At 31.4% G+C, this 25,233-nt stretch overlaps 1 protein-coding gene, 1 non-coding gene and 1 pseudogene across 2 annotated transcripts; 2 read left to right on the plus strand and 1 right to left on the minus strand.

Moving 5' to 3' along the window:
• Nucleotides 1-7,566: 7,566 nt before the first annotated feature.
• LOC121219634 (small nucleolar RNA R71) lies at nt 7,567-7,673 on the plus strand. Its single transcript, XR_005916524.1, has one exon. It is a non-coding gene; the product is annotated as a small nucleolar RNA R71 (small nucleolar RNA).
• A 5,284-nt stretch (nt 7,674-12,957) lies between these two features.
• Nucleotides 12,958-16,195, plus strand: LOC107955004 (60S ribosomal protein L5-like; annotated as a pseudogene).
• Nucleotides 16,196-16,316: 121 nt separating this feature from the next.
• Nucleotides 16,317-21,294, minus strand: LOC107955005 (ribonuclease 2). The gene is made up of 9 exons (XM_016890703.2): nt 20,964-21,294; nt 20,821-20,849; nt 20,395-20,468; nt 19,733-19,834; nt 19,611-19,614; nt 18,840-18,931; nt 17,670-17,831; nt 16,834-16,903; nt 16,317-16,594 (listed from the first exon to the last, which is right to left on the minus strand). Exons 1-9 carry the CDS (start codon nt 21,152-21,154, stop codon nt 16,563-16,565), a joined length of 756 nt encoding a protein of 251 aa, XP_016746192.1. The 5' UTR covers nt 21,155-21,294; the 3' UTR covers nt 16,317-16,562.
• Nucleotides 21,295-25,233: the final 3,939 nt, after the last annotated feature.

Below are 25,233 nucleotides of genomic sequence, written 5' to 3' on the forward strand. Positions count from 1 at the left end.
TTAAAGATATTTCAAAATATTGCTCGTATTTGGGCTAAAAAAAATGATGAAAGGTAATGTAAAAGCATCTACATGAAATACTCGAGTAAGTGTTTTTTCATTACGGATTTCGATGGTCGGGTATAAATTTTACCCAATTTAGATACGCCGAATAGCAAAATGCAATATACTTATAGACTTTTACTTTTACAGTACAAAAATGCAAATAGATGGTGTTGGTTTTCCGTTTATAAATTTATATTTGTTTTCCCATATATATACCAATATAATTGCACAAATGTTGCACAAGTTTTGAACTTCAATTATTATATTTTTAAAATATGAATTAAAACATGATAATTGATAATTGCATGTATGTTGCACAAGTTTTGCACATATGCTGAATTTTAAAATATGTTTTCACATCAAGCACATATCTTTTTATGAGATAAATGAAATCTATAAGGAAGCAACACTTATTGAAGTCTCCCTAAACAGAAGGAGCATCAAGTAAAAACTTGGTATTCACATTGTTCCTATCAATGTGGAAATTAAAATAAAGATACGATATGATATCAACTTACAAAAATTTAGAATTGAGATAGCCAAGAAAAGTTATCAGTTTAGCAAGCAATTTGAAATGATTATAACCTTGGATGGCAGATCCGAAAGGATAGTTGTTGATGAAGCCCATCACAGATTTTAGCTCGTCAATATCATCTTTCATTTTTCTATTCGGTGTATCTAAATTGGGCAAAATTTTTACCCAACCATCAAAATCCATAATGAACAAACACTTACTCAGATATTCCGTGTAGATGCTTTTGCACCTCCTTTCATCACTTTTTCTAGTCCAAATATGAGCAGCACTTTGAAATATGTTTAAAAAGTCTCTTCTAATATAAGTTAACCACCTAGCCTCACTCTTGTGTGAAGACCTTCCGATGCGTCCACGAAACCAACTAAAAATTTGACTAAGGCAGCGACCCTATCAATTAATAATATAGCTACGTGAGCAAAGATATCATTCTCATGAAGACTAAAACTACTAGTAGTTAACAACTTTCTATTATTTAACCGATGAATTCGAGTGATTGATTAAAAACTAAAATTAACTAAATTAATTAACCAACAAACACTAAAAAGAACAAAACAAGAAACTAACAAATTAACAACCAATAAGCAAACCAATACCCAGGAAAGAATTCACCTATATTTCATTTGTTACTATCAATCTAAATTATGCAATTTCTTTACTTAATATCTTGATCCGTAGAAATCTTTAAATTATGCTAATATCTCTTTCGAGAGTAAAAGCAACTGACTTTAGGTTGATTAATTGAAATTTATTTCTAATTAAAACTCTTATTATCACATTCACTCGATCTATGGATTCCCCTATTAGATTTGACTCTAATCTTGTAGATTTATGTCGTCCTATTTCTAGGAATGCATGCAACTCCACTCAATTATGCAATATCTATTTTTAAACAGGGTATATTCCTCATCTGATTTAAACACATCAAACATGGATCAATAGTATAGAAATCTTAAATCAAGAATTAAACACACATAATTAAGAACAAGATCTAAGTATTAATTGCATAAAATGAAAATCAAAAGATAGAATTCATCATAGAATTCATTTCCCTTAGGTATTTAGAAAATTATTTCATGCTTGAAAATAAAAACATCCAAGAGACAGTATATCCAAAATAAATAAAAAGACTCATTATAATCTCTTCATAAATCAACTGGGAGTCTTCAATCTTGATGAAAATCTACTTTAGAATCGGCTTTAATGGTGTTTTTCGACTTGTTTTCTTGAGTATTCTATGACGGCTCCTGTAACTTGCTCCGATTTTTTCATTTTCGCTCTTGTTGCTCTCAAATGCTCTCTTAAGGATAAAAACATGAATTTAAAGGATTAGGAGCATAAAATTCCCCATTAACATCAAATAATTGCCCAAAACTGCATTAATAATGGGATTAAAACATGTTACTTTTAGCACTTATCAAATATCCCTACACTTAAGTGTTTGTTTGTCCTCAAGCAAAATTCTCAACCCACATTCAAGTTAACTTCTCTCAATTTATTGTTCTCACCGATAATGCCTTAGAATAATTTACAGATAATCATGCATTGGAAATTCACAGTAATTACCTGAAATTCAAACTCAACAAGAATTAAAACCCTCACTAAAGATTCACTCAAAGGACTCAAAGTATTTAAGGTTCAAGCAATATGCACTCAATAGTCGAATAAGAAATGTCATTACCATAGGCTTGTGATGTGTGTTTTCCGTACTAACTAAAATTTACGATAAAGGCAAGCGCACCTATCAAACAATAGTATAGCTACAGTGAATAGAGATATTTTATTCACGAGGACTAAAATTATTAGTAATTACTGTTTTCTTATTATTTAGCCGACAATTTGGAGTGATGAGTTTTAATCGAAAATTACTAAACTAATTTAACTAAGAACGCAACAGAGAACGAATCAAGAAAATAATCGAAATATAACCAATGAGAGGGACAATACCCAGGAAAGAATCCACCTAGACTCCTTCTATTATTATTAATCTGATTTAAACAATCTATTCACTTGGTGTCTTGATCCGTAGAAATCCCTAAATTATGCTAATATCTCTTTCGAGAGTAGAAGCAACTAACTCTAGGTTGATTAATTGAAATATCTTTCTAATTAAAACATTGATTGTCACATTAACTCGATTTACGGATTTTCCTATTAGATTTTACTCTAATCCAGTAGATTTTTGTCGTTCTATTTCTAGGATTGCATGCAACTTCACTCAATTACGCTAGATCTAGTCTTATACAGGGATTTTTGCTCCACTAAATTAAGCACATTAAACATGAATTAATATCCTGGAAATATTAAAACAAGAAATAAGCACACATAATTGAGAACATGAATCAAGTATTGATCATGTAAAACAAAAATTAAATAATAGAATTCGTCATAGGTTTCATCCACCCTATGTATCCAGGAAATTAGTTCATAATTCTGAATAAAAACATCTCAAAGTCAAAAAAACCAAAAAAAAAACAAAGAAACTCATAAAACTTCAGAAGAAATTAAAAAGAGATCTTCAATATTGATGGAAATCTACTTCGGAAATGGCTCCAATGGTGTTCCTTAAGTGGTTTCTTCGATCTTCTTTGATGGCTCTCATATATCTTCTTCTAATTGGTATTTTTAGACTTTAGAATGCTTAGAAAGCCTAAAAATTGTGTTTTCCCACGTGTTTGGGAAGCAAGGGGTAAAATCGACACAGATTGGCACATGGGCATGTGTCCAGCCCGTGTAGCACACATGGGCGTGTGCCCAGCCCGTATGGCTCCTAAAATATGCTATTTTTCTTTGATTTTTTTCTCCTTTTTCACTCCTTCTGCTCCCAAATGCTCACCTAAGTATAAGAACATGAATTAAAAATATTAGGAGCATAAAATTCACCAATTTGCATAAATAATCATCCAAAAACGCATTGAGAATGGGATTAAAATATGTTAGTTTTATAATTTATTAGCTTGTTTGAAAATCAAATCTACACCATTATATAAATGAGATGGCACACCAATCAAGAAGCCTTAACAAGGTTGTAATGAGGTTTAGGTTAAGGGTATGGAACAGGTCAGAAGAGTTGGTTATAATCAAGAGTCGATTTGATAAGTTACCAAACTAGAAAAAATCAAATGTTGAAGTAAAAGAATTTGCATCAACTAGAAATAAAGAATGAAAACAAGCTTTTCAATAGAATATGAAACTAATTATTCAAGCTCAATTCAAATTTTTTTTTTCATTTCATTTCATATTTTTTAGAACAAGAACTCAACAATACAAATGATGAAACATAGTTAGGCAACTAACCAAATCAAATCTCAAAAAAAAGGGGGAGTCAATAAAAAGGATAATTTTACAACAGAGATATGGGCTACGGGGTTAACATAAATGGGTTAGAAAAAAATGTGTTAAGATCAACGAGGTTTACTAAAGGATAATACAACAAGTAAGTTGTTTAAAGGTTAGGTGGGGGGAAATCCTAAGTGCATCTATCATCTTAGTATATCAAATCAATAATGTAGTCTCGACATGCATAACTGAAGCAAGTTTTAAAATAACAAATCAAGTTAACATACTCACAACCAAAAATAAAATAAGCACGAATAAATATATGCTCTATAAGCTCAAAAGCTTACAAAAAATTATAGTTTTGATGTAAAACTTGAAAATTTAAAATTTCAAAATAATTATTCAGTTCAGGGAGACAACCTAAAATAATAATTTCTGAAAAAAAACTTATCATGCTTTGCTCTTTCGTGTCTTACAATATAAATCAAACAGTGCACAAATATCCACAAATTATTCCCAAAACAAAATTACAAAAAACTCTAAATTAAAAAAAATAACTTCAATGATAGGTGTGAGAAAATTACTTAAACACAAACAATAATTCAGAGATTTCATCACATAAGCATATAAACATCCTCCCCACACTTAATATGTACATTGTCCTCAATGTACAAATAGATATAAACAGAATAAGCAAAATATCATAAGGGAGGGAGAGAACTGAAACTGCCCTAAATTTGGATGAATTTGCCAGAATAGTAAAAACCGAAATCGTAGGCAAGAAGTACATGTTTCCGAGCAAACCAATAAGAAAATAAAAAAATAAGATAAAGAAATACAAAATAGAAAAAAACTGATAAAACAATAACAGTAAAGTTCAAAATAAAATTAAAATTAAACACATAAGTCTAAAAAATAAAAACACGAATAACAAGAAAATAAATAAATAAAATCTAAATAATTCAAAAGAAAATAACAAAAAAATATAATACTAATTTAATAACTAACTTAGCAAAATAAAAATGGAAACAATAATACTACAAATAATAAATAAATAAAAAGGAAGGTTGGTTTGGTGGGTACCCACGATGGTGTTGGGTGGAAGGAAAAGAAAATGAAACCCCCTAGCATTAAAAAAAAAAGGTACATGGCCATGTGTCTGGCCATGTAAGCCATACGGTCGTATGGCCAGGCCGTATATTTCTGTGAGGTCATGTGGCATGTTAGACAATTTTAAAAATTTGTTTTAGTATTCACACGCCCATGTGTCCAGGCCGTGTGTCACATATAGTTGTGTGTCATCACTCAAACTGTGTCAATTGTCGTTCGCTTCTCCCACAGCCGTGTGCCTCCACTCAAACCGTGTAGGTCAAAAAAATAATTTTGAAAAATTAGCTCCAGTGTTCACACAGCCTGTGACACGCCCATGTGTCCAGGTCGTGTGGTCTACCCCAGACCATGTGGACCACCTTTTTTTAATTTTTTTTCCTTTTTTTCGAATTCTTTTTCAAATCTAAAAAAATTGAATTTTTTTTGAATTTTTTTAAGTAATAATAAAAAAAGTGTACTAAACACGCAACATAATTAAATAAAATAATAAAAAAACAAACTCAGGTTGCCTCCCAAAGAGTGCTTATTTAAAGTCTAAGCTCGACTTCTCTTTTCAAGCTAATGGTTAAGGCAGATCTTAGAGCTGGAGCTACTTTCTCTCGTTATCAATATCACCACCAAAATAAAGTTTGAGTCGATGACCATTTACCTTAAATGTGTCGTATTCAGGATGTGTTACCTTAATGGTTTTGTATGGGAATACGTTTTGTACCACAAATGGGTTCAACCTTCTTGACTTAAGCTCTGCAGGGACCATTTATAGATCTGGCTCGTCTAGCAACACTTTGTCTCCAACTTTGAATTGATTTGTCCTTTTTACATGCGCACCATGGCGTTGTTTTGTTACTTCTTTGAACATTCTCAATTTCTCATAAGCCTTTCATTGGCATTCATCTAATTTATCAAGTTGCACCATTCGTTCTCCACTCGTCCCTTGATTTTTATCACCTTGAGTAGGATATGGTTCTAACACGTATTCGTGATTGATTTCCTACAAAGAATGTTGAATCGCACAATTACTAACATTATCAGAATAATGAGTACTACCTTGTTCGTTAGAAACTCTCACATATTTGCATGCTTGAAGAGTAACCTCTTTATCACCTACCCTCAATACTTCACCATTATCCACATTAATAACAGTTCTAGCAGTGGCTAAAAAGGGTCGGCCTAATATCATGGGTACCTCAATATCCTCATCCATGTCCAATATAACAAAATCAATAGGGAATATAAATTTATCAACTTTAACAAGTACATCCTCAATGATACCCCTAGGATACTTAATTGATCTATCAGCTAATTGAATACTCATCCTAGTGGGTTTTGATTCCTCGAGACCAAATTGTTTGAACAATTTATAAGGCATTAGATTTATACTAGCACCCAAATCAGCCAAAAGTTTTTCTACATTCAAGCTACCAATCAAACAAAGAATAGTAAAACTCCCTAAATATTTAAGTTTGGTGGGTAGTTTGTTTTAGAGAATGACCAAGAAATCTTGGTGGGTAGTTTGTTTTGGAGAATGGTCGAGGAATCCTCATTGAGCTCCATAGTTGATAAGTCATCTAACTTTCTTTTATTTGTTAATAACTTCTTTAAAAATTTTGTATACTTTGGTATCTGCGAAAGGGCTTCAACAAAAGGTAAGTTAATATACAATTTTTTCAAAAGTTTAAAAATTTATCATATTGTTCGTTCATGCAGTCTTTCTTCATTATTGTCGGATATGGAATTTGTGGTTTTTATTCTCTAACCACCAGCTTATGCTCTTTCTTGTTTTCCTCAACCTTATCATTTTTCTCAACAACTTTTAGATTCAACTTCTTTTCAGGCTCGACTAATCGTCCCATACTTCGAATAGTGATTGTGTAGACTTGCTCATTTGGGTTAGTTTCAGTGTTACCAAGTAAGCTACCTTGCTGTCTCTTCGAAACAGTTTAGCAAGCTATCCAATCTGATTTTCAAGCCCTTAAATCGATGCTTGCTAATTTTTCAAAATTGTCTTAGTGTTCTGAAATCTAATTTCAGACACCAAAATAAATTTACCTAACATCTCCTTAAGGTTTGGTTTCTTTTCTTGTTGATAAGGTTGTTGAAAAATCGGAGGGGGTTGTTACCTTTGGGTACCTTAACCGCCCCAAGAAAATTTTGGATGATTCCTCTATCTTGGATTATAGCTATTGCTATAGAGGTTTTTTTGAGGTCTAGAATTATTTCCTATAAAATCGATTTGCTCATACTCCATGTTAGACTTGAAGGGAGAATATTCTGAATTAATCATCCCCGTTTCAATCGATCGTATTGCATTATCTAATATTCATGTTTATTGCAACTTAAACCATCAATCTTTTTACTCAATGCTTCAACCTGACTTGCCAACATAGCAACTACATCCATATTAAAAATAATGGTTGCCTTGATCGATTTTGTTCTCATGACTTGCCACTGATAATTATTCAATGCCATCTCTTCAATAAATTCTTGGGCAGCCTCAAGTGCTTTGTTATTCAATGTTCCGTCAGCTGTTGCATCAATCATTTTGTCTAGTCGAGGGATTCAAACTATTGTAAAAGGTTTGAACTTGTAACCACAAAGATAACCCATGATGAGGGAACATTCTCAAAAGATCTTTAAATCTCTCTCATGCATCATATAGTGTCTCAAGCTTAATTTGGGAAAATGAAGAGATGTCATTCCTCAACTTAGTTGTTTTGGCCGATAGAAAGTATTTCAATAAAAACTTCTCAATCATCTGATCCCAAATCATGATAGAACTTCGTGGAAGTGAATCCAACCACTATATTACCTTGCTCCTCAAAGAGAATAGGAACATCTGTAAGTGTATAGCATCACTAGTAACGCCATTAATCTTAAATTTGTCACAAATATCAAAAAAATTTAGCCAAATGAACATTCAAATCTTTATCTTGCGACCCATCAAACTGAACATATTGCTGCACCATTTGAATTGTATTCAGCTTGATCTCAAAATTATTTGCAGTAATTGTCGGTTTGACAATACTCGATTCAACCCCAATCAGAGTAGGCTTAACATAATCATACATAGTCCAAGGAGCAGGATGTGTAGGAGGTTGTTGATTATTTTGATTATCTTCCATCTCTGTAATAATATATTTTTTCTCTTAATCATCTATTAAAATTTGTTGATCTTACCTTGCTTCTTTAACTTCTCTCCGATTTCTGCGAGTAGTCTTTTCAATCTCACTATTAAAAATTAACGGTTCCGACGGGTTGCCTTTAGTCATAGAACAAAAAAACCTGTCGGAATCAAACAAAAGAAAAATTAAAATGTAAAAATAAAATTAAAAACAAAAATATTAAAATAAAAATAAAAATGGCTAAATTAATAGAAATACAGTTTTCCTAATATTTTAGTCCCTGGCAACGGCGCCAAAAACTTGATGCATCCATGAAACCAACTAAAATTTTGACTAAGGCAAGTGCAATTATCAATTAATAGTATAGCTACGGTGAGTAAAGATATCGTTCCCACGAAGACTAAAAGTACTAGTAATTAACATCTTTCTATTATTTAAGCGATAAATTCAAGTGATTGATTAAAATCTAAATTTAACTAAATTAATTAACTAATGAACACAAAAAAGAACAAAATAGGAAAATAACTGACCAATAACGAAGAAGCAAAACAATACCTAGGAAAGAATTCACTTAGATTTCACCTGTCACTATCAATCTAAATTATGCAATTTATTTACTTAGTATCTTGATCCATAGAAATCTCTAAATTATGTTAATATCTCTTTCGAGAATAAGAACAACTGACTCTAAGTTGATTAATTGAAATTTCTTTCTAATTAAAACCCCTATTTTCGCATTAAATCAATCTATGGATTCCTTTATTAGATTTGACTTTAATCCGGTAGACTTATGTCGTTCTATTTCTAGGATTGCATGCAACTCCACTCAGTTACGAAAAACATCCCAAAGATAGTATATCCGAAAGAAATAAGGAGACTCATTATAATCTTCTGAGAAATCAACTGGGAGTCTTCAATCTTGACAGAAAATTGTTTCAGAATCGGCTTCAATGGTATTTTGCGAGTTGTTTTCTTGAGTATTATATGACAGCACATGTAACTTGCTCCGATTTTCACTCCTTTTGCTCCCAAATGCTCTCTTAAGTATAAAAACATAGATTTAAAGGATTAGGAGCATAAAAATTCACCATTAGCATCGAATAATCACCCAAAATTACATTAAGAATGGGATTAAAACATATTACTTTTAACACTTATCACCTACGTTTCCACTCCCTCTCCTTTTTGTAAAAAATGCGATACTACGTTTTCAAAATGTTTTAACACGAGCAACCATTCGTTTTCATAGTATACAAGTGAATGACACCTTAATATATCGTCATCATAGTGATGCTCAACCACAAATTTTTATATCCACAAAGCTACATTTTTGTCTGTATAAGGAAGAAAAGTTGAGTGAATTTCTTCGCTTCAAAACTTTAAAACCCCTTGATACAGACAAAAGAGTAGCTTTACGAACATACAAATTTTTGGCTAAGCATCACATTGACAACGACATACTGAGGTGTCATCGACTTGTATACTATGAAAATGAATAGTTGCTTGCGTTAGAACATTCTGAAAACGTATTAACATATTTTAATAAAAATGAGAGGGAGTGGAAACATAGGTCTTCACACAGGAGTGAGGCTAGGTGGTTACTTATATTAAAAGAGATTTTTTAAAGATATCTCAAAATGTTGCTCATATTTGGGCTAGAAAAAGTGATGAAAGGAGTTGCAAAAGCATCTACACAGACCCAAGTGTTTGGTCATTATGGATTCCGATGGTCAGGTAAAAATTTTACCCAATTTAGATACACCAAATAGCAAAATGCAATAGGCTTATAAATTGTTACTTTTACCGTTCAAAAGTGCAAATAGATGGTGTTGGTTTTTCGTTTATAAATTCGTATTGGTTTTCCCATATATACTAATATAATTGCACATATGTTGCACAAGTTTTGCATGTTTGCTAAATTTTATAATATGCTTTTATATCAAGCACATTTCTCTTTATGAGATAATCCAAATTTTTAAGGAAGCAGCACTTATCGGCATCTCCCCAAACAAAAGGAGCATTAACTAAAAACTTAGGATTCACGTTGGTCCTATCAATGTGGAAATTAAAATAAAGATGCGAAAGATGCAATTAACTTACAAAAAATTAGAATCGAGATAGCCAAGAAAATTATTAGTTTAAGACAATCTGAAATGATTATAACCTAGGATAGTAGATGATGAAGTCCATCAAAACTTTTAGCTCGTCAATATCATCTTTCATTTTGTTATTCTGTGTATCTAAATTGGGAAAAAAATTTACTCGACCATCAGAATCCATAATGAATAAACATTTACCCGAGTATTCCGTGTAGATGCTTTTGCACATCCTTTCATCACTTTTTATAGCCCAAATATGAGCAACACTTTGAAATATCTTTAAAAAGTTTCTTCTAATATAAGTAAACCACCTAGTCTCACCCCTGTGTGAAGACATACGTTTCCACTCCCTCTCCTTTTTGTTAAAATGTGTTATCATGTTTTTCGAATATTCTAACATGAACAACCATTCATTTTCATAGTATACAAGTTGATGACACCTCAATATGTCATCGTCATTGTGATGCTCAACCAGAAATTTGTATATCTACTTAATAATAAAATATTTATAACAAAAAAAAACCTCAATAAAGAAAACACCCCACTTGTCGTATAAAAAACTCCTTAGAGGATTTTTTTTTTCTTTTGAAGTATAGCAAGGATTTGCATTTATTGCCAAATTTATCTCTTCATATAAAAAAGAATCTAAAATTAACAAACAAATTAAAGCTTTAGATTTTGGCATTTATGAAATCTATATACGTATGCATATAAATCAGTTTAGCCCTAATTTTCGATCACATCTTCCTCAAACTAGTTGTCTTAAAATTCTTCTTAATTTAATTTTTCTTGTAATAGTTAAGATCTTAGATAGACATGAGAAACGTGAAAATTTTCTCTTTTTTACTCATAGCTGCCCTCATTCTCTTTGTTGGTATGTCACTTCCTAAAAACCAAAAAACATCTAATTATATTTATTCATATGTTTTAGAAAATCAATTTAAGAAGGTACAAAAAACAAAATTAGTTTAGAATATAAATAAATTGAAGTAATTACGTCTTTAAATTTTTAATATTCTTTATCATTTTAATTTTACCACTTCAATTAAAAATACATTTAATTTTTATATCAATTTTTTTATAAATTTATTACTTATATAATTAATATATTTAAGAAAAAATCCATTCTTTTAACTGTCATTGAAATATTTTCACTTCCTAAAGATATTTGAATTAACTAAATTTTGCTATCTTAACAACATAATAATTAACGTGTGACGGCAGTAGTTGAATCACGTGCAAATGCAATATGTAATCATCCAGAATTGGGAAAATGTTTGACGGGGATTGATGATGATCCTGTAACTGGGAGCTGCTCCATTTGTTGCAAAGCTGGTGGTTGTAAAGGAGCTATTTGTAAAGAGTTGAAGGGCATGGACCCTGAATGTCATTGTTTATCTCTAGTTTTTCCCCAAATAAATATTAGATGCTTAATAATTAGAATATTTCTATATTTAAATCAGAATAAATCTCTCAAACATGAGGAGACTTAAATCTCAAACCTCAAAATTAATTTTTAAGCCACAAAGAAAATTAGTTTTTAAACAACACTAAGAAGGTATTTAAAAAGAACCTATTGATGAAGAAGAAACAAAGGAAGCAAAGTCAATGATTTTAATGTCCGGTTTAGTATTGTTTCTCAAAAGTATTTTTGGACTAAAAAATACTTTTGAGCAAAAATTAAAATTTTTTTGTTTCTATTTTTGGCCAAAAAATAAGTTTTTTTGTAAAATATTTTTTTTGTCCCAAAAACACTTTAAAAAAATTTGAAGTCATCTTGTTTAGTAATGTTTTTATCTCAAAAATACCTTTTATTCCAAAAGTACTTCTGAGAAACAATGTTAAATTAACCCTAAAACAATAAGGAGGTCTTTCTCATGCAGACAACACGTTTGAATCGCTAAAAAAGAATAAAGCATAAAAGTAATAATTATTTTGGTGGAAATAGAATAGGAAAATAATAAGTATGATTTAGTTGATTGAATGGAATAGATGAATAATATTATTATATTGTTTTGTTGCATAAAATGATTTAAGGAATACATAAGTAATAAATTAAAAACAATGTTTTTATCCTCTCCAAAAATTAATATTTTGTTTATTATTAATCTTACAAAATTTAAAACAAGTATGTTTATTAAAAATATAAACTTATTGTAATAATTTATGTTAAAATTGTATTCTAATTTGGGAAAACATATAGTATATTAGGAGTGAAATTTAAATTTTACAAGTAAAATTAGAGATTGTGGAATAAAAAAAAATACACTGTTGATGTATCAAATACTCATCTTCTTATTTATTAAAATATTATTATAATAAAAAAATATTTAATAAACTATCATTATGTCAACCAAACTAATGAATACGTCGCTAAATAAAGGGGAATGCAAACAAAAACTTTAGAAAGTGATACACATGTACAATATGAATCAATATATATATAGAATGTTATTTTACAATTAAGATGTGAATGGAAAAAAAAATATTTCTGATAATTTTTTTAAAAATTTATTCAGTAATTTTTATAGGTGAAGCGGTAAAAAATTTACCTATAAATCTTATATTAAACATGTATTTAATTATAATTTTTAGTTCTTTCACTCAAAAAATTATATAAAAATATGAAAATACTAAAACACTATAATAATATTAACATCATTTAAGAAAAGCATATCAATCTTTTTCGAATTTTCAACTAAGATAGTACCCACTTAACTCGTAACATGTTTTATAAAAATATAAATTTATATATTTAGTTACGTTCAGTTAAACTTAAAGGACAAAACATGACCATTAACCAAAAAGATGAAAATCAAATAAAAAAACTTGCTAGGGTTGAGTAAGAGTATTAGCGCTCTTTTCCCGCTAAACAGTCTCAAAGATCAGCAGCTAACCCCTGAGCTCAAAGCCATGGTAACACTCACCTTCCACATTCGTTTATATATATATATATATATATAAATGTTATATTTTAATTTGGACTCTGAAATCATTTTGTATAATGCCTACATTAAGTTTTTAATGTCGGATCTCTGTTTTCTTTTTCAATTTTGATGGCTTAAGAGTTGAAAGCTTATGAAAATATGATAGCTGAACTCTTTTTTTTAAACTTTGTTATGGTTTTGTTCAGAAAAGAACTAATTATTTTTTGGTTTCTCGTAATATATTTAAGGATGTTTTAAGTTGTGTATGATTTTTTTATGTCATAGAGTACTACTGAGCGTCTTCTTTTAATTTTTTTTTTTTTTTTTTGAACCTGAAATTTTCTATGCATTAAGTTTTGACATAATGCAAATTGTTCTTGATTGTGAAGGCACCGAAGTTTAATAGTTGACTGTTTTATTGGTTTACTAGCTTTAAGCTGCGATCCACTGCAGATTTATTTTTATTTTTGATCTTTTTTTGTATTATAAATGTCAATTATTTTGCTTCTAATCAAGACTATCCATAAGAAGCCGATGAATTTCTTCTACGGCCTTGGTGTACATGCCGTATTCATTTGTAGCCTGCTTTCAACATATGGTAGACTAGCATTTGAGATGTTTATCATCTATGCTGCCTGGATTTTCTGACTTGTTAAGTTGTATGGTACAGGCTTATGTTAAAGCTCAAAAGAGTAAGGCTTACTTCAAGAGATTTCAAGTTAAGTTCAAGAGAAGGCGAGGTATAATAAAGATGCCTACATATTGAATGGTGATATGCAAATCTGATACTTGCTATCTTGAGGTTATACTTGTAACAATTGTTTAAATCTTTTAGAGGGCAAGACGGATTATCGGGCCAGGATCCGTCTTATCAATCAGGACAAGAACAAGTACAACACTCCAAAATACCGTTTGGTTGCACGATTTGTATCCTAATTTCTGTCTTTCTGAATTTTATTATTTTTTTGTTATTGTCATTTGGTTTATAATGCAAGTAGCTAGCAGCAATTGTTTTGTTATTTGTAGTGAAAATTTTGTTTGGTTGGTCTGTTGATTTATTGAGGTTACTGACTTACTTCTATAGGCCATTAGATGGGCTAAAATACTATTATTTTTCTTTCATGCATGATGTGCTATTTTGTTCTTTATTTTCCATTGGGTATTAATATCAATATTTCTGTGCTGCTAGTTAGTATCTTAACCTTAACACATTTACTAGACCAACAAGGATAGTTGCACAAATTATACATGCTAGTATTTCTGGTGATATAGTTCTTGCAGCAGCTTACTCACATGAGCTTCCTCACTATGGACTTGAAGTTGGCCTCACAAATTATGCTGCAGGTGTGTGATTTACTTTTGTAAATGTTAAAATGATGGTCTCTTGAACTTGGATGGGAATGGTATCTCATTTATGGTGCTTTTCACGCAGCTTACTGTGTTGGACTCCTTTTGGCTCGCCGAGTACTGAAACAGTTGGAGATGGACACTGAGTATGAAGGAAATGTTGAGGTATACAGCATGCTTTTCAGATGGAGGAAATATGTTTAGTTTACATCTTTTATTCAGATGGATAATAACTATGTTCAAATTATGTGTGTAATTTGCTCACAGGCAACTGGGGATGACTTCACTGTTGAACCAGCAGAGAGCAGGAGGCCTTTCCGTGCTCTCCTTGATGTCGGTCTTGTACGAACAACCACCGGTAACCGTGTTTTCAGTGTTCTCAAGGTATTGTGGAACCACTTTTAATAGTATTTTTCCTTGAGTCAAATTGTATTCTTTGGCTTTTCTTCTTCTAGTTTCTTAATTTCAGTAATGAATTATTATGATTATGCCAGCTAAGTTTTATACTAAGACATCATGTATATGTGTGCATAACATTGCATTTTGTTTAGGCTGTTAACTTTTGGAAGTGAAAGGAACAATTTTGTACATATAGTGCTGCAAGAACTATTATGGTTTTCTTATTGACAGCTGGATCATACTTTACTACCCATTTGTGGCTGTGAAGAAAACCGTTCTTATGCATTAAAATTTCCATGCATGTTATGTATCCATCCAGCTTTAACAGACATGTATTCTTTCTGTTTGCTTTTAGGGAGCTTTGGATGGTGGAGTTGATATTCCGCACAGTGAGAAGAGATTTGCTGGATTTAACAAGGACAGTAAGCAACTTGACCCCGAAGTTCACCGGAAATACATTTATGGTGGTCATGTTGCCGCATACATGAAGTTACTGTTTTGAGTTAATGAATTGATGGTATAGGAAAGTAATAATATTTTATGTGCTGAAGTTTGGTAATAGGCATTCAATATGACCGTAGTTTCATTTCATATACGTCTGTCTGCAAGTCTCTCACTTTATCAAGTTAACAGAATTTGATGGAAGATGAGCCAGAGAAGTACCAGTCTCACTTCAGCGAGTACATAAAGAGAGGCATTGAGCCTGACAGCATTGAGGGAATGTACAAAAAGGTTCATGCTGCTATTCGTGCAGATCCCGAAGCAAAGAAATCCAAGAAGGAACCTCCAAAGGAGCATAAGAGGTATAACTTCTTTTCCCTTTTGTCTTCAGGCAAATCAATTTTGTAAACATGGTTCAGACAGGTCAAATTAAAACCAGGGATGGTTGAAATTCTAAGCTTAAAATGAAAACAGAAATTGTTGTTTAGAGTTATGGTTTTTAAGAAGTTAAAAGGCTGATGTAAATGTTGTCGTTGTGTTTGTGCAACAGGTACAATCTGAAGAAGCTGTCTTATGAAGAAAGGAAGGCTAAGTTGATCGATAGGTTGAAAGCTCTGAATTCAGCTGCTGGAGTTGACAATGATTCCGATAAGGGTGATGATTAGGTTGCTGAAGTAGATAAAGTGAACACTCAACATTACAATTTTGGGAATTATCTTGCCCCCTTACCTTTGGTTTTTGGTGCTAGAATTTGCATTGAAAACCAGAATTGTTGTTTGTTTATTATCTAAAATGCTCCTCCAATTGGAGAAAGTAGCCTTAGGCTTTGTTTGTTTGTACGATTGAGCCCAAATTTAATCGGCTTTTATTTTTAAAACATAATTTATTTGATTATGTTCATTTGCATAAGGTGCAATTTTGAGTTTAAATTGGATAAATTTTAATGGTGATAAAAATGTATTTATAGAATGAATGATTAATTAAGTCATGGAGAAATATAGATGGAATGAAGAGGGGAAGAAATATTGCAGCCATTAACCATACAAGATAAAGCATATCGAGTTTACAACTTGATTATGTAAAAGGGGCTCAGATGATATAAGACAACAGTTTTGATGATTAAATGAAACAAGGTGAAGAGTTTGATGGAGGAACCCTGATACAGCCACGTAAAATGCAGCATAAGATCTGAAATATATATTACATTCTTTTACAGACAGAAACTTCAGTGCTGACCTTACAGAGCTTCATCATCAGATACCTATGCCATCTCAGATTCCGATGCTTCCCTTCCTGCAAAAAAAAAAAAAAACAATAAACGTAAATCCCAGTTAACAAGGGTAATTTGTAATACACAAAAGAAATGAGCAAACCCTAATTTGAACAAAAAAAGTGTCACAACATTTTATGTTTTGGTCGAGCAGTATTGGGAATTTACAACCTACAATGAGTATTGAGCGGTCATGGAGTCTGCTGCATGTTAATCTACGGTAAAAAGTAATTAAAGTGGCCTACAGTTCAAAGAAACTTACCCATCGACACATAGGCTGGCAAGCTCACATACTTGGGACATGAGGTCTTTGAAGCCAAACAGTTCCGAGGCTGTAATTAGAGGAAACATTTTCATCAGATAACGAAGAGGTTTCTTCATGTATAAGAAATCATGTTTGAGATAGATTTCTGCTGCCATATCAAAGGTCCTGATGATATTTTCTGCTGCTTTCTTTCAGTTGAATAAAATTGAGATTTTTTAGGGGGGAGAATAGGCACGCATCATGATAGCTACTTCTTTAGGACCTAGTATGATATATACTGATTTACGGTCTTACAGCCAAAAGAGAGGTTCTTTACCTAGCTAAAAGTCCATGCTAGCGAAGAAAACTAATCCTATGAATTCTTCACATCAACGCTGAACCGCATGGGGGTAAAGCCCATAACAAATAGAGGGAAAAAAATTGAGAAATTGAAAATCGACCTGAATCATGGTATTTGGATGGTTTTTGAAATACAAGTTGAAAAACTGTGATTATACGGAGCGCATTGAATTCTTTTTCGTTTAATTTATAATTAATTTTGATTTTTTATGATATAAAATAATTTATATTTAAAATGTCCAAAATATTTTAAAAATTCTATATAAAATTTTATTTTTCAAAAAAAAATTATATAAGGGTCATTGCTTAGTTTATTTAGAAATATTTATGAAAAATACTTTGAAACTTAATCAAATAATGACCGAGAACCGAGCCGAACAAAACTAAATTATCACAGACAGTTTGAAAAAAATGAAAAAACCAACCGATCAGAACTAAACCCTAATAACAAATGATGTAAATTATGAAGAATGAGTTGACGGAGTGAAGCTGACCTTGAAATCCTTAAAGAAGCATAAACGAATTTCCTCCACAGCTTCTTTTGAGCAAATCACTTCTGGTGTTGCCCGGAAAGAATTCTCAATGGCAGAGACAATGCCTCCAAGAGGATACCTTTCACTATTAGAAGGAACATATCCAGCTTCATTCAGTATTTTCTGACAATTAATGGTTGTAGAGGAAAGTTTTCAGTCAAATTGGTCAACAGATATAACAGTATTATTTCCAATATTAGGTAATGATTCAAGTAAAAACTAATTACTTGTAAACTATAGCTAAAAAGATGATAGAATAAACTTTACTCTGCAATAGTTCATAGATTATAAAAGAAGAGATCAGCAAACTATTCACTGGAGTTTTAGATACAAACAAAAGGTAAGATGGGTAGGCAACAGAGTACTTACTGAAGGGCATAGGCAGAAATCAAAATAGTGAAGTTAATTATTTTTGTAATCTGTTAACATAGATAAGCAAGCATATTGTTCATGCAAGTAGAAAAAGCTTGATTCATAAACGACACCTTTTTTATACAAGTCTTGATTTTCAACCATAACTTATGCTCCTTTTTGCTACATTTGATATTCAGGTAGATACCGAGTCACTTTAACAAGTACCAGTTGAATATACGTTATATTTGGAGTACAAAATATGCAACAACTCTTACTAGAACCAAGCAGCACCTATAAGATCTCGAAGGAACCTAGCCATATAAGACAGAAGATTCATGACTCAATTGAAGTGCTAAATAACTTGCTCAAATAGGCAGAGACAAGTCATACTCCTTCACTTAGAAGACAATCCCAAGACTAGATCCTTTAGGGCTAGGAACCATAGATATGTAACATGGAACATGGGCATGAAACAAAAAGAAATTTGTTTTCCTCAGTAAGTGTACAATTAACAGGAATTCGGAAAATAAGTGATAGGTCCACCAATATCTCATACTCTCTCTCTTTCTCTGCTTTAGTGTTAACCTCAATAAGAATGCAAGAACTAGTAACTGTTAATACGTTTGGCTTTCTTGATAAAAATTGTCCCCCAAAAGAAAGAGCTACATGCAGAACTCAATTAATTGTGATGCACATTTAGGGCACAAACTGATCAACAAAGACACGTAGGAAGTTCCAGGGTGTATATAAGACAAAACATGATTTTCTAAAACTTACCGTGACATTATATTTGAAGTAAACATTGAGGGTTGTTATAAAGTAGCTGTATTCATCTCGAATAACCGGAGATGAGCAAGTTCCATGCTTCTCTGCAAGTGAAAATGCAATACTTACAAACAGCAAGAGTAAATACTGAGATAAAAGAGTATTTGTACTATTTTCTCCCTAAATTTTATGCTTGCAAGTGCTTGTTCATCAAAATTTAACCAAATTATTTGTAGATATATTCATTAGGAAAGCAGCATTATGTTAGGTAAATATATCTAAATAAAATATCATCATTACTTCCTTGGGTACTATCAGATTATAATCAAGGAAAATAAATAGCCATTTCTCAAGATCAATAATCACATATAAAATCTACCATGTCTAATTATAAAACATGTTAATCAACTTTTACTTTTTTGGTTAAAGCCTCAACAACCCAATGAAAACGAAAGAAGCAAATAGGTCATTTTAAGAACAGTCAACTACTAGGCATTAGCATTCCTTTTGATTCCCTTCCTTTACACCCATCTGATTGCTTAAGGTTGATCCTATGTCTTATAAACTGCCATTCATTTCATATGGTCAGAGCTGTCATTTTGTACTAGCATCCTGACGGCTCTAAAATTTCACCAACAGAAAATATTTCGAAGAGGGTTCAGGTGTGCAGCAGGCACATAATCTCATCATCCCTCTTAAATATCTCATACTTCGAATAAGGTGGAAAACCTATAAAGTGAACATAAGAAGTAAATCATATCATACAAAGCTGAAGATACTTACCCCACTTCCAGATCGCATCCCAATTTCGCCATCAATAGATTCAAGAACGAAGCAATTATTAGTTTTTTTGCCTTGGTCGAGAATAACTTAGAAACATATAAGAAATACAAGACAATATCCACCTCATGAGCCCAAAATAACCCTTTTCCACTGAAGCAAGTTGATGATTTGCCACAATATAACGATGGCCAGTACTTCTCAAGTGCATCAAGCAATGTTGAAATCTACGTACATTTAGAAACAAAGATAAGGCACGAGAGCCAAAAGATGTCATAAGTACTGAACTGAATACACAAGTAGAGAGATAATATATATATGGAGAAAGAGAATTTGTTTAAGCACAGATGTTATCCTATGTATCAGGACATAGAAGAAGATATGTGCCAATATAACAGCTGTTAAAGTTTTTATTTCAATTTTTTAAGTTCCAAATAAACCGAAATAGGTAGCTATGCTATTGCTATAAACTTAATACATCTCTACACATTAGATATCATAAAATAAAAGGAAGAAACTATTGAACTGAATAATTATACCAATGACAGAATATCACAAGGTGTAGTCTATGTCATCAGGAAATGCTCACTATACGTTGGTGTCAGTCTTCAACACGCATAAATAAGTAAATGAAAAACAGTTGCCGGGCAGGCTTTAAAGCATCTTTATACATAAGCTGATTCCATAAAGTTACAAAAGCTATAGGGCATAGGTTGAAATCCAGGTGCAGTAATCAAACATGTTTTGGAAAGAAGAAATTGCAAATTAAATAACAGAAACAACACACCTCTTTGACATCAAACTGAGATCGGTAACAACAGGAGGGCCAGGTTCCATCATTATAATCCGGCCACAAACCATCTATCAAGAAGATAAAAGTAAATATATATATATTAGCACATTTCTAGTCTCCTCATGTCCGTGATGGATTAACATCTAGAGGGGAAATTAAGGTCTGCTCATTATTGACCATGGAAGAGTTGACAAACCTAAACTATCTCAAAACCTCTCTTCCTTTACAAGAAACCTAAAATATGGTTACAATTGCAATTTTTTAAGTTCGTCGCCGCTTCTTACTTTTTACTGGTATTAAACTGCGGACGGCAGTATTTTGGCACAAAATTTTATATTTTATGGATAATCCATTGGATTTCAATCAAGAGTCTCTATGATTAAATAATAATAATTAATATATTGAAAACCAAACACTTACGAATGGTAAATTCAGTTGGAGAGTTTGAGCTGCCAGGTAGAAAACGAAAAGATTAAAAACTAATACAATAAATTAAGAATGAAATTTGCCTCGAGAAAAGAAAAGAAGAAGAAATGAGAGAATAAGTTGAAAAGCTGATTTACCCTCGGCAGCAGGCATTGGAGGAGCAGCAATGGCGAGTCTTGTGGCAGATGGTGCCGGGCCATTGAAGAGACAAAGCAAAGTAATCGAACTCCCTCTGAGCTCCATCTATGCTTCCATTGATGCCTATCATCAAACAGGCAGCCATCATTAAGGCCAAGCAGGGAGGGATTTGGGCAGAGAGGGACGCCATTTTCTTCGTTTTTTTTTTCTCTTTTTTTTCGCCTTAAAAATCAATAAAATGTTTTGGCTTTGGGGAATTTTATAGAGTTGTCATTTGCCATTGTCGCTTTAACGAACAAAACTGGTTGGTGCAATAATTGAGAGGTATATGCTTTATTTGGTGCAATATTTTATATTAAAATATTAAAAATATTTTATTTTTATATTTTCCGAAATTTGAAAATAATATTTTATATTAAATTACACTAAAAAAAAATTTCTACATCTTCTTCATCTTCTTTGGTCTCCTTTCTCACCAAATTCTTCTTCATCTTCGTGATTCATAAATTTAAATTATAAATAAAGAATGAGAATTAAGCAACACAAGAATGTGATGCATTCTAATCATTTTCATAACATAATGGGCAATAAAATCCCTAAAACTGTGTTCAACATTTTTTCTAAACAATTTTTAAAGGTGAGTTCAGTCACTCTCTTACTATATATAAATACCCCTAACTACCCTAGAATTCATTAAAATATTTTATCTTTATAACAAGATTGACCATAACATAGAGGTGATCATGGGTTTGGCCGGGTTCGGGCCAGGCCCAAAAAAAATTTTAAGCTCATTTTTTAGGCCCAGGCCCGGCTCGAAATATGGGCTTAAAATTTTGTCCAAGTCTGACCGAAAAAAATTGCTAAGCCCGAGCCCGGCCCATATTTGATTAAAAATAAAAAATATATATTTAATATATAATTCGGATTAAAAGTCCAAAATATATATTTAATAAAAAGTATATTTGATTAAAAATAAAAATATATATATTTAATATATAATTCGGGCTGGGCCAGGCCCGTGTCAAAAAAGTCTTACCCGAGGCCCAGCCCGTTTTCTAAACGGGTCTCTTTTTTGTCCAAACCCATATTTTGGGCCTATATTTTTACCCTAACCCTCCCATTTTTCAAAGCATAAACCATGATCACCTCTATCATAACATAGAGCAAAATTATATCTTCAAAGCACACAATCAAGCTTACTTGCAAAATAAAAGAAAACTCATATCTAATTAAATGCAACACGTCCTAAAAAAAATTCAAACCACAATAATTCACTAGAAATTCGAGAAACAAGCAAAAGAAAAATGACAATCAAAAAATTACGAATGAATTTATCAAATAATTTGTAGATTGAAATGTAAAGATATCAATCTAGATGAATCCAACCTATGACAAATTGTATGAGAAAAAATGGTTCTTCTAATCATGAATTAGTCTATTCTGCCAATTTTTTTTCTCCCCTTACCCTCTCCCCTTTTATCTTCCTCCTTAAAAAAAGTTGAAATAATATGATGCTAAACAATATAAAATTAATTTAAAATTTTGATTTCATTGAAATCAAGAAAACAATCAAAACTATAAACAACGATCAAGAAGGAAAATATGGCTGGACTTAATCTATTCCTCGTCAAAAGAGAAAAAGATAATTAACCACTTGAAATGAAACCCAATAAACCATCTCCACACTTGAAGAACCAAATAAAAAAAAATCCTATCCCTATTTGCTACATACCATCTCCGTCCATCCCTGCACACCAATTAGGGTAATAAATACTCATCCAACCCCGCAGGCCTATAAGTGAGTGTATGTCACTTTTCAGAATAGCGCAATCAGCAAGCTGCCAGAAATAGTACGGTAACCCGCCAGAATCAGATAAATGAAGTAAGGATCTTTAGCATTCTGATTGGCAAGTTTGTTGAACAAAAAGGGAGAATAGAGTATAGATAATGATGAGTAGAAGTAGATATATGAAAGCTATTGGTTTTGAGTGATTGTTTATGTTATGTCATTTTGCTGATTAAATGAAGTTGTTTATGTTTCTTAAAAAAGATGTTGCTGATTTTGAAGATGCATCAAACCTTGTGGTGGTGATTTCTTTTACTTTTGAACTCTTATTTAATCTGGTCTGTATAAGTGAGATGATGATACTTATGTGCTAATACTATTATTGTGGTTGTTGTGGCATTGCTGAATTGATTTGGAACTATGATGATACTATAATGATGTTATGTTGTGATGTATGATTTACTTTGTTGCACTCCACTTTATTTGTCCTTACTTAGACATAATTTAGTATTTTGATTGTTGGTGCAAATTCTAGACATAATATTGATAGTTAAAATTATTATATTATGTACTAATTTGAGCTAAGCAGAGTGAGGTTGGTGTTGTGGGGGAGCTATTGTTGACTGTTGTAGTTAGCTTCCTATATTATTTGATTTTGTTTATCAAATTGCCAAAGAGGGAGACTGTTGAGGTAAAATATGTTGAAGATTGTTAAGTAGCACTCAACAGTGCCAACTGCAGACTACCACGAAGATGGTTAAAAACTTGTCTTATTTGATTTGACAATTTAATGAAGAAAATCTTTGGATCTGATTATATATTGTTATATTGAAGATACTTAAGTTCATTTATGAAAATCAATCATTGGCATTTGAAGATTAGATTAGATTCATGTGAATAAATAAAGTCCTTAGAATGTGGAGATTTGATCAAGATAGTGTTGTTGATTTTAGAGAGCATGTATTCGGTTGATTGTACTTTGATTTTTATTAATGTAATAATTATTTTCAAGGAGTTACTTTGTATTCACTTAGATTTTATGTTAGCAAGCTAAAATTGATATATGCTTGAGGCTTGTTTAGGTTATGTAATGATAGCTTATTGAGTGCATTCTAATTTGTTCATTGATGGTCTATTTTTGTGAGAGAGTGCAAATGTAATGATAGCTTATTGAGTGCATTCTAATTTGTTCATTGATGGTCTATTTTTGTGATAGAGTGCAAATTGAATTGTAAACATTGTTGAGTGTTTACTGCTCAAATTCTTAGGGTAAGGATTTGGAGGTGGGTGTTCTAGTCTTTAGGAATAAATGTGAGATCTCTATACTTGATGAGTGATAGAGTGTGAATTACTTGTTGTATTTTTGATAAAAGATAGTGGGATTACTCACTGAGCTAGGCTTTGCAGATATAGGGAAACCAAAATGTGTAAACAAATTTTTGAGTTATTTCTTTTTGTTTGCATAGTCTTTCGCAGTGTCAAGCCGTAATGGCCACTGCGGTCTAGCACTTCCATTGTATTAGTCATTTTAAGCAAATGGGCAACTTAAGGTAACAAGAAATAGAAAATAAAGAGTACCACAAAACCCCTGTACTATCCTCTGGATTGCAATTTAGCCTATCTATTGAAAAATGAGCAAATTAGCCCTTGTACGTTAAATGATTGAGCAAAACAACCCCTTCTGTTAAAATTGCACCGTTAAATGTTTGTTTTCGTGTTTATATATAAGGTATAATAACAAATTTAACCCTCAACCTTTATGCATTTATTCAATTTAGCCCCTACTCTTTTATTGGAAGTAAATTAAAAAAATTTAAAACTAATAAGGATAACGGGTGAAAATGGCCTTAGTAACAAATTAAAAAAATCAATTAAGTCCTTTTAAAATTTAAAAATTATTAAAAATTACAAACAAATTTTATTAAGAAGGTTATAAAAATTTAAAACTTTTTTTATTAAAAAATAACAATACTCACCCAATAAAAGAGTAGGGGTCATTTTATACAAAAAAAATCTTATAACCATTAGATTTTAATGGGTCAATATTTTTATTTTTTAATAAAAATTTTAAAATTTTTGTTTATAATTTTAATGATTTTTAATAAAATTTAAAATTTTAAAAAGGTTTAATTAATTTTTTTAATTTATTACTAAGACCTTTTTCACCCTTTATCCTTATTGGTTTCAAAAATATCTAATTTACTTTCAATTAAAGAGTAAATGTTGAGGGCTAAAATTATTATTATACCTTATATTTAAACACCAAAACAAACATTTAACAGAGCAATTTTAATGGAGGGTTGTCTGAAAGTACCGCCCAGGGCTCAAGGCTAAAATAGGTCCAAAATATTATTTTTCCAATTTTTAAGGGCTAAAAATATTTATTTTTAGCTTTTAAGGGCCCAAAATTTCTTTTACTAACTTTTAAGGGACCTAAAAAAAATTTTCTCCAACTTTTAAAAAATCTAAAACTCCATTTTATT

This window comes from Gossypium hirsutum, chromosome D07 (assembly GCF_007990345.1).
Source record: "Gossypium hirsutum isolate 1008001.06 chromosome D07, Gossypium_hirsutum_v2.1, whole genome shotgun sequence".
Lineage (NCBI taxonomy): Eukaryota > Viridiplantae > Streptophyta > Magnoliopsida > Malvales > Malvaceae > Gossypium > Gossypium hirsutum.

Excerpts from the sequence above, each read along its gene's own strand:
- LOC107955005 (XM_016890703.2), bottom strand. The coding sequence starts at position 21,154 with ATGGCGTCCCTCTCTGCCCAAATCCCTCCCTGCTTGGCCTTAATGATG. Across the intron at positions 19,835-20,394 it reads CTCAGTTTGATGTCAAAGAG|ATTTCAACATTGCTTGATGC; the intron begins GTGTGTTGTTTC and ends AAATGTACGTAG. Across the intron at positions 16,595-16,833 it reads GCCAGCCTATGTGTCGATGG|GAAGGGAAGCATCGGAATCT; the intron begins GTAAGTTTCTTT and ends TTTTTTTTGCAG.